Source organism: Thermobia domestica, unplaced genomic scaffold (assembly GCF_964235325.1).
Source record: "Thermobia domestica unplaced genomic scaffold, izTheDome1.hap1.1 HAP1_SCAFFOLD_355, whole genome shotgun sequence".
Taxonomy (NCBI): Eukaryota; Metazoa; Arthropoda; class Insecta; order Zygentoma; family Lepismatidae; genus Thermobia; species Thermobia domestica.
Genome location: NW_027656068.1, coordinates 70,317 through 85,354, shown reverse-complemented (window position 1 = coordinate 85,354; position 15,038 = coordinate 70,317). Strand labels below are relative to the sequence as shown.

The 15,038-nt window shown below is 34.6% G+C and overlaps 1 protein-coding gene across 1 annotated transcript in view; it reads left to right on the top strand.

Moving 5' to 3' along the window:
- LOC145676763 (alpha-amylase-like) overlaps positions 1 to 15,038 on the top strand; it is a 95,986-nt gene that overhangs the window by 26,919 nt on the left and 54,029 nt on the right. The window contains exon 6 of the mRNA XM_081747572.1: positions 4,033 to 4,163. Coding sequence (XP_081603698.1) covers positions 4,033 to 4,163 — 131 coding nt within the window. The remainder of the gene's footprint in view (positions 1 to 4,032; positions 4,164 to 15,038) is intronic.

Genomic DNA, 15,038 nt, shown 5'->3' with positions numbered 1-15,038 from the left:
CCACGTAGTTCGCTGTATTTCGGGAATTTCGCCATACATTACGTCGATTTTTAAATCTATTTTGACTATATGGTCTAATATATGAATTGCTACGATTAATTAGGTTAGGCGTATTCTCTACATAACCTTGTCTATTTTGCTCATTTTGATTGCTAGAGTATACTCGGCTTAGGTTAGGTTCTGTATTATTCACACTCCGAATATTTAAATTCCGAACAGGCACCAAATGATCTAAATTATTCTTATTTTTACCTATTCCTGATTGTGGATTCATGGCATGGTATTGAGTTTCGTAGCATTGGACAAGCATCAATAAATGGCTGAAACTCATACACTGTGTGGAAAATAAGATCTGTTGCAATTTAAATGGAAGCAAATTTCGAATCGATGCTATTATTCTCGATTCCAATTGCAAAGGATTAACGACCTTTAATTCGTTGTAGACATTTACAACAAATTCTACAACAGATTTGTGCAATCGAGGATTGAAGTGTTGATTTCTAAGGGTGGCATCTCTATTTGCCAGCAAAAAGTCATTTTCATAATTTGCGATCAATGCCGCTTTGAATTCCTCATATGTACTAATGTGATCACGTATTGCCTTAAACCATAAGGAACAAGGTGGGAGTAATACATGGGGTATTAATTTCATATATTGTGATCGATCGATGCACATTATATTGCATTCGTCTTGGAATTTCTCTAAGAAAGAAGTAGCATTCTCATTACACTTACCACTGAATTTGCTCATAGCTCGAATTTCACTCATTTTAACACTTAATTTTACCTTCTTTTTCTCATTCCTTGTTCTTGTTGAGTGATAGTTCCTATCCGTGACGTGCTGTGTCGTGACACCATCTATGTTTCGCTCATCAGTACTCTTCGGACAACTTTCTTCTAGTATAATATCTTCATCAGACCCCGGCGAAGGCGAGTTCATCTCTGGTGAGTGGGGCAACTCAAAGCGATCACTAGCCAAGTTATTACGGTAAATGTCTTTAGCCTGTAACGTTCTAATCTCTTCTTGAATAGTAGCTAATAACTGTGTATTTACACGTATGTTATTAGAATTGTTGCTAACCTGGATCTTTTGCTGTTTAATGGAAGATTCTATTACTTCTAAATCTTTTTTTACAGCACAGATTTCTTGATTTTGGTGATTGTGCTTTTCTTGACAATCATCGGATATCCTTTTTAACTTTTCCTCGAACTGTGAGGATATGTCGTTCACCACCTGGACAATTGTCCGTTTCGTTTCATCTGATTTCTGTTCTATCCGTCTACTTAATTCTTCATATTGCTTATTAGCTTGGTCAAACTTCTGTTCCATTTCGTCAAACTTCTGTTCCAATCGTCTGCTTAATTCTTCATTTTGCTTGTTAGCTTCGTCAAACTTCTGTTCCATTCGTCTACTTAATTCTTCATTTTGTTTGTTAGCTTCGTCAAACTTCAGTTCTATCTTCTGTTCCATGGTCTTGTTAGATTCGTCGAATTTCTGTTCCATGTTCTGCTTTAATTCTTCATTTTGCTTCTTTATCTCGGTAGACATCTGCATTAATTGTCGCTGTAAAGCTAACAAGATATCTTCCGATGTCAATCCTGGCGTTACATTAGTCTCATCGCTGCCACTAGTATTTGATTCCTGCTGCATTGTTTCGTTGTCCATTCTTCTTATGATTACTTTACCACTTCGCAATATGGTTAAGTTCGTATTCATTAACTGTAATATAAAAGTAAATTCAACCTTACTCTTCTTCTTCGGGAACTGAATTTACAAAGTCCCGGGTGAGGTAAACCAAATTTTTATAACGACTTATCAAAAAGATAGTCGTAAACCTGGTTCGTTTGCTGAGATAAAAATCCGAAGTGGTAGTAATTCTTTGGCATAAAAATATTAGCTTCGATATTTAAATACCATTAATCTCACCTTTTTAATAAATATGACAACGTCTATAAACGATGTTAAACTGGCTTATTATTTGATATAACTTATAATATCCTTTTCTTAAAACTGTTAAGTACACAAACTCACTGACTAGGTAACCATAAAACATGTCCATATCATCAACTATCCCATAATAATAACTTACATATATTAAAAACATTCTTCTTTTGTTAATATGAAATGAACATTCTACTAAGTATAGTGCATATGTATGAGTACTTTCTGCCCAAGGCACAGGTAAATATTACACAAACCAAAGTATTTTGTTATAAGAGGTTCAAAAGTTATTAAAAGGTAACAAATTCCAAAGTTATATATATATATATATATATATATATATATATATATATATATAAAACTACATTTTTTACAGCGGTTCGCATCTGAAAATTACGCACTGGAAGAGGTTAAATCATTAATTTCCGGAACTTATAATTATAGATACTAAAAACTATCGCTGTAATGCTATAAAAGAGAAGGAAAACAACAATCATTTAAAAAATTTTCCACAAATATATCATTATTAGCAGTGTTGCAAACTTTATGAATGTTTATCACAGTGAAACTTAGATTATTATCAGTCCCACTGGGGTGATTCCAATAATGACGAACAGAAAACTTAAAATATTATAAGTCCTACTGGCATGATTCCAATAATGAACAGGAAACCTATTCTTGGGAACGTCATTTAATTCCAGAAAACCACTTCTTGCTATCTATCACCGTTTTTGTTCTATTGGTAATCAACGTTCAGACCGGAAATGGTTTATTTCTACCACTTCTAGTTTGAATAGAGGGTTAAGGGAGGAGAGGTAATTTCTTTTCTTGTGGGCACGGTGGTTCAGTGGTAGAGCATTTACCTCTGGTGTTTGGAATCCCTGGTTCGATCTCTGGCCAACTAAGTTTGTGATGGACAATATCGTGTTTTCTCAGAGTATCTTCATTTCCTCCCACATTCTCATTCCAGCAAATCTTCCATCATTATTCCCTGCCTTTATCATTGTCTCTCTTAGCAAAAAATCTTTCATTTTTACGTCCCACTATTACGCCGCCGGCTAGTCTAAAGGAGACGGTGATGATGAGAAATACATGAAATGGTGGAATGAATAAAGTGGGAGGAAACAGGAGAACCACGAGAAATGCCACGCACATGGTGTTTGTCCACCACAAATCTAACTTGGGACGAGCTGAGATCGAACCAAGGACCTCAAACACCAGAAGCAAAAGCTCTACCACTGAGCCACCGCGGCCTTGGTCTCTGTTAGCTTAGGGGTCCAAAATCATGGCACAATAAAACTGAAAGATTTCATATCATTTAATTTCAAAGAATATTTTCTTGGGACACAGTAGAGACCTGCACGGGCCGGGTCTGGCCCGAAGCCCGGCCCGGCCCGCGGGCCGACACTGATTTTTTTCAGGTCGGGCCGGGCTGGGGCCGATTAATTGAAATTCTTTAATAATTATTTACTTTCGTTAAATGATAATTAGAATAAAGGCAAACGTTGAAGAAGTGTGTCCGTAAAAAATGTTATAAAATGAAACTTTTAAAATTTATCGGGCCCGGGCCGGGCTTGGGCCAAAAATTTTAAAAAATTATCGGGCCGGGCCGGGCTCGGGCCGAAAATCTCCAAAACGTTTCGGGCCCGGGCTGGGCCGGGTCTACGTCCATTCGGGCTGGATTGGGCTCGGGCCGAAAAATTCAGCCCGTGCAGGTCTCTAGGGCACAGTTGACTAAAGAAAAGTTTGTGGATATTTTTTTTTTCAATTTTGATCTAGTATGTTTTGTCGAACAGACTGACGGATATATGTAGTTATTTTATAAAAGTGTCAATATTTATGTATCTCATAGTTTGTATAATTAAAAAAATAATAATAATAAAAAATAGGTACATACACTGAAATGATCTTACTGAAAGACGTATAATTTCTTTCTAGGTATACGTACTGTAATATGAAGGCAATTATCTGTTGGATATTTAATCACATGCTATTGAAATCTTTAATATATGCTTTGATAAATGAACTGGAAACTTTTCTTTTATCTGAAATTTATCACATATATAATGAAAGTGATTTAATTTTTGTAGAATTGATGCAGCGAACCATATATGGCCTGAAGATCTGGAAGCCATTTTCAATCAAGTCAACGATCTGTCAACGGAACATGGGTTCACAGCTGGGCAACGACCTCTCATCTATCAGGAAGTGATTGACACAGGTAAAATACATGCTGCTGTGATTGTTGCTTAGAGATCGCGTTTTAAAAAGGTTGTTTAACTTCACTTGCGGAAGAGATTTTTTTTCCTCTATGAAATTCTCACTTCATACGTACATTAGGAAAAAATACTGTATGTGTGAGAACGATGTGAGATTTCGTAAGTACACAAGGATTTAATTAATTCCTTTGTGTGGATGTTAAAAATCTCGTTATGAACTTATGGAAGCATTGCCTACTACAAGAGATAGTTATATATAAATAAATGTGAGATTATCATGGTAGAGTTAACCAATTATTAGAATCACGCAATCAAAGGTTATAATATTGTAGTAGTATGGGCCTGACTTGATCGAAGTTTGGACTTTGATCCCGACATTTGTGACGTCATAGGTCAAAGGTCAATGACCTTGGCCCCAGGATCAATGACCTAGGGGTACTTAGGACCACCAACCTTAAAATTTGGAAATTGCCAAATCTAAAAATTGGGTATGGTAGCCTAGGACCAGGGTATGTACCTCTATTAGTATTAGGGGTCCACTTCGTTCCCTTCCATGGGTAAAAAATTGCCAAAAAGTTAAATTTCGGGAATTTTTGACCTAATTTATCCCCTTTGATGAGGTGTTATTACCTTATATAATTATATGAGCGTATACAGGGGTCCATTCCCTTTCATAAGATATGGATATATTGGTGCACCCCTTTAAATTTTTGGAAGGGGTACCTTGGCCCACCCCTTAAATTTTGGAAATTGCCCATTTAAACATTTTGTATTATACTACTGGACCCTAATATGTATTATGATAAATTTGGGTGGTACACCTCGTTCCCTTTTAGGGGTACAAAATTTCCAAAATATAAACGTAAGCAATATATTGTACCACGTGTTTGGTTTTGGCCCAATTTACCCTCTTGGATGAGGTCCTATTACCTTATATGATTATATGATCATGTATAGGGATCCATTCCCTATCATAAAACATAGGTACATTGGTGCACCCCTTTAAATTTTTGGGAGGGTTACCTTGGCCCTACCCCCTTTAATTTTGGAAATTGCCCATTTAAACATTTTGTATTATGGTATAGAACTCTAATATAGATCACTATAAATTTGAGTGGTCCACCTCGTTCCCTTTAGGGGTACAAAATTGCCAAAATATAAACGTAAGCAATACGTTGTACCACATGTTTGGTTTTGGCCCAATTTACCCTCTTGGATGAGGTCCTATTACCTTATATGGTTATATGATCATGTATAGGGGTCCATTCCCTATCATAAAACATAGGTACATTGATGCACCCCTTTAAATTTTTGGGAGGAGTGCCATGACCAACCCCTTAAATTTTGGAAATTTTCCAATTTAAGCATTCGGTATCATAGTACATGACCTCAACATGTATGATGATAAATTTGGGTGGTCCACCTTGTTCCCTTTTATGGGTAAAAATTGCAAAAATGTAAATATAAGCAATATGTTGTACCACGTGTTTGGTTTTTGGCCCAATTTATCCCCTTTGATTAAGAGTCTTATTACCTTATATGGTTATATGATCATGTATATAGGTTCAGTTCCTATCATAAGACATGGGTACATTGATGCACCTTTAAAAATTTGGGAGGGGTATCTTGGCTCATCCACTCAATTTTAAAAAAAAATGTTTAATATAAGCATTTGGTATCATAGTACTGGACTTCAATATGTACCACTATAAATTTGGATGGTCCACTTCGTTCCCTTTCATGGATAAAGAACTACCAAAAATCAAATTTCGGAGGTTATTGACCCCCTTTGATAAGGATTTAGCACGTTATATGGGTATGTACAGAGGTTTATTACCTTTATATGTTTATGTTCCCTTTTAAATTTGGGAATTATCAAATAACAAGTTGATGTCGCTCTTATGGACAAATATTCAAATTTTAAAGGTTATTGGCCTATTTTATCTTTCTTGATACGGCTTTACTATTGAATGAGTACAGGATTTATTACTTTTTTTTTCATAAGACACAGGTGTATTTGTGTACCAATCTTAAATTTTGGGAGGGGTTGTTACGATTAATTATTATCATTGTATTGAAATCTATTTGTAAATGAAACCCCTTTTCAATGTTTCCGTAAAAGTAGGTGGCAACCTTGCCTTGTCACGCTACTACGTAGTAGCTCGCTGCCGAGACCGGCTGCGCGAGTGAGTACCTGACGTCACAGCGAAGGCTTCCTCTCCGTGATGACGAGAGGCCCTTCCTGTTGAATGGAAGACTGGTGAGTGTAATGTAGGAGAAAATTAGCTGTGCTTAAAAAAGAAAATGGGAACGTGAAATAGTATTATACATTAATAATTTAACAGTTGCATTTTTGTTGTGTTAAACATTATAGCTTTGGAAGACTTGAAATATTGCAAATGAAGGTGAACATAATATGTAAATTAAAGTAACAGGCATTTGATTTAAATATTTACGAGTAAGTTGTTACCATCTTTGAAAGCCTCATAAGCTTTAACTGGAAATGTTTGATTCACAGAAGAGGTGGGTGAGTTAGTGAAAGGTTCCTCTATGTTAATCCTCTTTTGGTGTTTTGTTTTATTCTACATTTATAGAGGAGTCAGTCACTGACACTATTCATTATCTTTCTCAAGGTAAGCTTCCTTTTGATTTAAAAAAATTAATGACAAGAAACGAAGAATTTAAATTAAAGCTAAAAGTAAATCAGATTTAGAATTTTGAACATAACCCCTCCCTATTTCGGAACTTTGAAGGAGGATTTCATAAAATAAAAGGGAAAGGATTTGTTAAATATTTTTATGAAAAAAAAAGTATTTTCTATATATGGTTAAAGGAAAATTGAAGTAGCATTTTTATGGAAAGTATCGATTGCTCCATTACACGGAGTGCAAAAGTAAACTTGTATTTCGGTGGATTTGTCCAGTGGTTCCTCCTTTGAAAAAAAGTTTTGAAGGTAGGAGCTAGGGCAGGTCTACCGAGATAAAGGTTTACATGTTGCGCTGAATTATGTATGTTGTGGTTATTCGCAACAGGGTACATTTCTTATTGTCATATCAATAATTAGTAATTATTCTTAAAATTGGATGGTATCTTATTCATTGGGTAAATCATTGTCAAATCTTAGTATGATCACGTTGTCAGTTATTGACCTATGGTGGGATTAGGAGTCCAGGACATTGGTACATTGAGACTTTGTAGGATAATTTGAGAATTGTCAAAATGAAATTACGTCATTGGTTTTGATTATTCCTGCCTATGGACCAAACATAAACGTAAGCAATACGATGTACCACGTGATTAACCTTGATGAGATAGTGTACAGGGATTCATTTCCTTTGTTGTGGTACCTCTTAAGTTTCAGTACACACTTGCAGAAAACAGTTGGTTCTACTCAGGTAAGCAATTGACGGACATTATTGCCCTTATTGAACATATAATGATGTGATTAATTCTAAGACTTAGGTATATCGAGAGAAGTATTCTTTAAATTTGGGAATTGTGATAAACAGAACTTTAACATAAGGCGCGAAATTTGAAACAATACTTTGAACTTTAGTCACAGCTCATAGTCTAAGATCATTTGTGGTGATTGATTTGACCTTGAGCTTTAGAAATCTGATAGCTAACTTTATTGAATCTTATGACTCATAGTCTTCAGGGAATACATGCTACAACACTGAAATTTAGTCACAAGGTGATGTAATCTGACACTGGCAAAGTTATTGTTGATGCAATTTGATTGGCTGATTACCATCTTTCATGCAATCTGATTGGCTGGTCACTATCTTTCGTGCAATCTGATTGACTGATGATGTTCAAATCTTTGCTCTATTCAGTTTTAAGTATTGTTTAACATTTAAAAATCTTTGTTTGAACACTTTTGCTCAACATTTTGTACTCTCTGATAAATATGATCAAAACCATCTATTTGTTAATCGAATACTTAGAAACCGGATAATGTTTGACGGTTAACCGTGAAACGTGAAATTATTTGAGTTGACATTTTTGGTTTGAAAACTTTTTGTTTGAAAATTTTTTCAAATTTTTGTTTGTATTTTTTTCAAAATTTTGTTTGAAATTTTTTGAAAATTTTTTTCAAAAGAATGTTTTTAAAAATTTTGTGAAAATTTTTCGTTTGAAATTTTTTTGTAATTTTTTTTCAAAATTTTTTTGAAAATTTTTGTTCGAAATTTTTGTTTGTACATTTTTCAAAATTTTTAATTTTTTTCAAAATTTTTGTTTAAAAATTTTTGTTTGTAATTTTTTTCAAAATTTTAAATTTTATTTCAAAATTTTGTTTATTTTTTTGTTTGAAATTTGTGTGAAATATTTTTTTTTAATTTTTTTCGTTTCAAAACAAATTTTTTGTTTCAAAATTTTGGTTTCAAAATTTTTGTTTGAAACTTTTTTGTTTGAAATTTTTGTTTGTAAACTTTTTGTTTGAAATTTTTTGGGGAAAATTTTGGTTTCAAATTTTTAAGTTTGTGCACTCATTGATAAAGAACCGGAACTGTTTAGAACAAAAACATCTGGCAATACTGTTTATCATGATGCAATAGTACACGTCAGAACATGGGGTTGTACTTGAAATGAAAAACACAAATCATTGGAATGGGTCATTTTATTACACTGCGCATACATCCATACCAGATAAAGGATCTGGATATTGTCGATACAATGTATTTTAACTACTTGCAAGAGTTTGTCTTTAGCGTATAATTGTAATTCCAACTGAAGTCTTTTAAAGTCTATTGCAATGTCAATTGGTGGAAACTCAATGTCCATTTAATCACAAATAAACTGTTTATCAATGCAGGTATGCACCCACGAACGATGTTGACAACCATCACAACATCTAGATACATGTTGTACAATATGCATGACACTTTTCTCAAAACAGTACTTTTTTAGGATATACTTGTTTTGTTGCACACTTCCACTGAATGTTTAACACACTGAAATACATTGATGAAGTTTTTCCATTCCGTTTGCATTAGATACACCATATTTCGGGCTTCATGCAATGTACTCTTTTTACACAACAACACCATCTTTTTCTCGAGGACTGTATGCAGCACAACTTCATGATTTGAGCCTAATGATTTGACTATGGTCACATTTAGCTCATCATGAAAATAATCATTCATTTGGTCGATTCGTGAACATGATATTTGCCATTCTTGAAGTTCAGTTGTACACCAAATTGTTCTGCTTTGCCCAATCGAACCACAGGGTCAAATGTTGTACAAACAGACACGAACAAACAGATACAAACCATGACATGTTTTGTTTATCGGATATTAGCTTGCGAAGAGAAATTCTTTATCGTTAGAAGTACACATCTTTCCTGCCTGACACGGTATTTGACGATTTCATACAGCTACGGCTAACGTCAATGGAAAGGAATGTGCTGACGTTTGAATTCATGATTTCATCACTATTACTGACGAAACCAAATTCACAGATCAGGCTGTGTACTAAATTCAAATTGATGACTCCTTCCAACAAGTCTTTTATAGCATAAAGATACAGATCCAGTGTTTAAAAAGCGTAATAGTTCTTCTTGTTTTCAAGCTTTCATGGGTAAATATCTTGCTGGTAATATAATATCCTTTTCATTTTCAAGCTTCACTACGATTCTTAATCCCAACTTTGTAGGGATCATTTGGCTAGCTAAGATTCTATAAGGTATATTCTATTGTAAATCGGTAAATGAATTCATCACATCACGAGAGTTTAGAAACTGCAGACAAGTAGCCATGAAGACGTTATAAAGAATACTACCTCGAACGATGATGTAAAACTGATGACGTTGCATTACCATGTTCTGACGTGTACTATTGCATCATGATAAACAGTGTTGCCAGGTGTTTTACTTCTAAACAGTTCCGGTTCTTTATCAATGAGTTCACAAACAAAAATTTGAAACCAAAATTTTCCAAACAAAAAGTTTACAAACAAAAATTTCAAACAAAAAATTTTAAACAAAAAATTCGAACAAAAATTTTTAACAAAATTTGGAAACGAAAAAATTTCAAACAAAAATTTTTCAAACAAAATTTTGAACAGAAAAGGTTTGAGACAAAAAATTCCAAAAAAATTTTCAAACAAAAAAAATCAAACAAAATTTTGAAACGAAAAAAATGTCAAACAAATAATTTTATGTTTCACGGTTACCCGTCAAACTTTATCCGGTTTTTAACTATTCGATTAACAAATGAACGGTTTTGGTCATATTCATCAGTGAGTGCAAAATGTTGAACGAAAATATTCAAACCAAGATTTTTAAACAGTAATCGATAAATGTTAAACAAAACTTAAACCTAAATGCAGCAAAGAATTGAAAATCATCAACCAATCAGATTGCGTGAAAGATAGTGATCAACCAATCAGATTGCACGAAAGATAGCGATCATCCAATCAAATTGCATCAACAATAACTTTGCCAGTGTCAGATTACATCAACTTGTGATTAAATTTGAAAGTCTTGTAGCATGTATTGTCTTTACACTATGAGTCATAAGATTCAATAAGGTTAGCTATCAGATTTCTAAAGCTCAAGGGCAAATCAACCCACACCAATGATCTTAGACTATGAACTGTGACTAAAGTTTAAAGTATTGTTTCAAATTTCGCGCCTTATGTTAAAAATCTGTTTATCACAATTCCCGAAGTGTGTACTCAAACTTAAGAAGTACCACAACAAAGGAAATGAATCCCTGTACACTACCTCATCAAGGTCAATCACGTGGTACATCATATTGCTTACGTTTGTATTTGGTCCATTGGTGGGAATAATCAAAATTAATGACGTAATTTCATTTTGACAATTCTCAAATTATCCTACAAAGTTTCAATGTACCAATGTTCTGGACTCCTAATCCCACCATAGGTCAATAACTGATCACGTGATCATACTAAGATTTGACAATGATTTACCCAAAGAATGAGATACTACCCAATTCTAAGAACAACTGCCAATTATTGATTTAACAATAAGAAATGTACCCCTCCCCAAAATTTAAGATTGGTACACAAATACACCTGTGTCGTATGAAAAAGGTAATAAATCCTGACTCATTCAATGATAAAGCCGTATCAAAAAAGATAAAATAGGTCAATCACCTTCGAATTTGAATATTTGGCCATAAGAGAGACACCAACATTTTTCAAAGGGTCCTAGAAAACGTTTACCGAATATTGTTATTTGATAATTCCCAAATTTAAGGAATGGTTCTATGTACCCCAACAAAATTTGATAGGGAACATAAAAATATAAAGGAAATGACTCCTATACACATCCATCCTTATCAAAGGGTTCATTTACATTTTTGACAATATTTTACCCATGGAAGGGAACGAGATTTATAACGGTATTTATTAAGGCACTATACTAGTATACCAAATTTGTCATTTTCCAAATTTTAAGGGGTGAGTCAATGTACCCCTCCTAAATTTTCAATATACCTATATCTTAAGAAAGAAAATAGACCTCTGTACACGTCCATATAATCATATAAGGTATTTAAGATTTTATCAAATGGGGTCAATAACCGAACACATGGTCGTACTAATTTTTATCAATTTTCTAACCCTAAAAGGGAACAAGATGGATCACCGAAGTTTATAAGTAGCAATACATATTAAAGTCCTATATTATTATATCAAAGTTTAAATTGGACAATTTCCAAAATTTAAGGGTGTGCCAATGTACCTCTACCAAAAATGTAAAGTGGTGCATCGATGTACCTATATCTCAAGAAATAAAATAGATCCATGTACATGCCCACACAATCACATAAGGTAATAAACGTCATCAAAGGGGCCAATAACCTCCGAAATTTAAATTTTGGTAGTTCTTTACCCATGAAAGAGAACGAGGTAAACCGTGCAAATTTATAGTGGTACATATTGAGGTCCTGTACTATGATACCGAATGTTTATATTGAACAATTTCTAAAATTGAGGGAGTAAGCCAACGTACACCTCCTAAATTTTTAAAGGGGTGCGTCAATGTACCCATGTCTTATGATAGCTAATTAATCCCTATACATGAACATATAACCATATAAGGTAATTAAACCTCATCAAAGGGGGATAACTTAGGTCAAAACCGAACACGTTGTACAACTTATTGCTTACGTTTGTATTTTGGCAATTTTTTTTACCCATGAAACGAAACGAGGTGGACCATCCGAATTTATCATGATACATATTGAGGTCCTGTACTATAATACAAAATGCTTAAATTGGAGAATTTCAAAAATTTAAGGGGTTGGCCAAGGTACCCCACCCAAAAATTTAAAGAGTACATCAATATACCCATGTCTTATGATAGGAAATGAACCCGTGTATACGCCCGTATAACCATATAAGGTAATTAAACCTCATCAAAGGGGATAAATTGGGCCAAAAAACAAACAAGTTGTTGTACTAAAATTTGGCAATTTTGTACCCTAAATGGGAACTATGTAGACCACCCAAATGTATAGTGATCTATATTAGAGTACCATACTAAAATACCAAAAGCTTAAATTGGGCAATTTCCAAAATTTAAGGGGTGGGTCAATGTACACCTCTCAAATTTTTAAAGAGGTGCACCGATAAACCCATATCTTATGAAAGGGAATGGACCCCTGTATACGCCCATATAACTATATAAGGTAGTAACATCTCATCAAAGGGGATAAATTAGGTCAAAAAAACCCGAAATTTAACTTTTTGGCAATTTTTTTACCGATGAAAGGGAACGAGGTGGTTTTTACCCAATACTAATAGAGGTACATACCCTGGTCCTAGGCTACCCACCCAATTTTTAGATTTGGCAATTTCCAAGTTATAAGGGGGTGGTCCTATGTACCCCTGCCAAAATTTAGGGGGTGGGCCAAGGTACCCCTGCCAAAATTTAGAGCGGGTGGTCCTAAGTACCCCTAGGTTATTGATCCCGGGCCAAAGTCATTGATCTTTGACCTATGACGTCACAGATGTCGGGGTCAAAGTCCAAACTTCGATCAAGTGAGGCCCATACTACTATTGTCATATTACTACATCTCAACGCCCGTTACTCCTCGTGATAAACCTGAACTAAAGCGAATGTTTCGATTTTTTTTGGTAGAGTGGTAAAGCGATTATCTCGGTCGAATTCGTTAATGGTGGCAATCCGTTAACATCCTAACGTATAACGGTGACCTACATCATTCCGTTACCTCACACGTTAACTCTCAAACGAAAGTGAATTTTTGAATTCTGCTGTTTTGGAAAGATAGTAGAAGTTAAGTGGCAGCAAGTATTAATATACAAAGATAGTAGAATACCACCGTTAGGTGGCAGCAATCGTATTTCAACCGGACATCTGCCGGACAAAATTGAAACTTCTAGTATGTGATTCTTGTTTACTGTGTACCAGCGTTTTGTAATATTATGGTTCTCTCAATGTAGACTATAAAGCTGAATATTTCTTTGTCCTTTGTACAAATGTACACCATTGGATTGTTATACTTTAGGTAACTATAAGAAAGATCCCTAGGCTGTTCAGGATTTTTATAATGCATATTCTAAAGGAAGCAGGATAGGGCTATTGAGTACTTATCTACACGAGGATGACAAAACATGATATACACATATATACAGTGGCGGATCTAGGATATGATCAAGGGAGGGGCTAAACCATAGTTTGTCGCTTTATCCAGTGTAAAGCAGGATTGAAGTCCATTTTATCCAGTGTATATCTGAGCGTCAAGGGAGGGCTATAGCCCTTATAGCCCTCCCCTTGTATCCGCGCCTGCATATATATGTAAACTGAAAGCAGTGGCGGACTTACCTACGGTGTCGCCTCTAGGCACAATTCGGCCGTCCGCCCCTTTGTGTATCACGAATATAGGAAACGTAAATAAAATGAAATGAAATCTTTGAGTTTTACGTCCCACGATATGCCGGTTAGGCTAAAGGAGATGGTCATGATGAGTGATGAATGAAATGGTGTAATGAAGAAAGTGGAAGGAAACGGGAGAACCCCGAGAAAACCCACGCACACGGTGTTTGTCCGCCACAAAGTTCACTGAGATCGAACCCGGGACCCCAAGCACCAGAGGTGAACGCTCTACCCCTGAGCCACCGCGGCCCCTGAATATAGGAAACGTCTTAACGTAATAGGCGATATTTAATATTCCGTCATTGGCAGCTTTTATTCATGCATTCATAGGCGTCTCTGGCGGGGGTACGAGGGGGTCGCGTCCCCCCCAATATTTTGAAGTACAAAATATTCAATATTTCATTCTAATTTAATTTATTTACTAACCACAGAATAACAAATAATAGTAGTAGTAATAATAATAATAATAATAATAATAATAATAATAATAATAATAATTATTATTATTATTATTATTATTATTATTATTATTATTATTTGGAATATATTATTCAGGCTGTGAAACGATTATAGAAATATCAGAGTTCTTGATATACCTTAGGGGATCCGTGAAGGTAAGCAGAAAGGTAACAAATGGAATCGATGATAATAAATAGGTTGGGCTAGATAGCACCATTTTAATCACTTTCTTCGATGTCCCCCCCACATTTTACATGCCAGAGACGCCAGTGCATGCATTTGTCCAAGAAAGGCATAGTGAAATACATTGTTTTGAATTTTTATTAATACGGTTTGAGATGAAAAGATATTTTGCCATTTAGGTGAGATTGAATATGGATCAATTAATCGCTGGACTCAATACCTTTCTTGGCAAAATTCGACTAAAATTTGCTTAGTCTATATTATGTACTATATTTTAACGTAATATATTATAAAAAAATATTCATACCTTCAGTTTCACATTTGCGAGTGAAGGTAATGGAAAATAATATAGCTCAGAAGATTT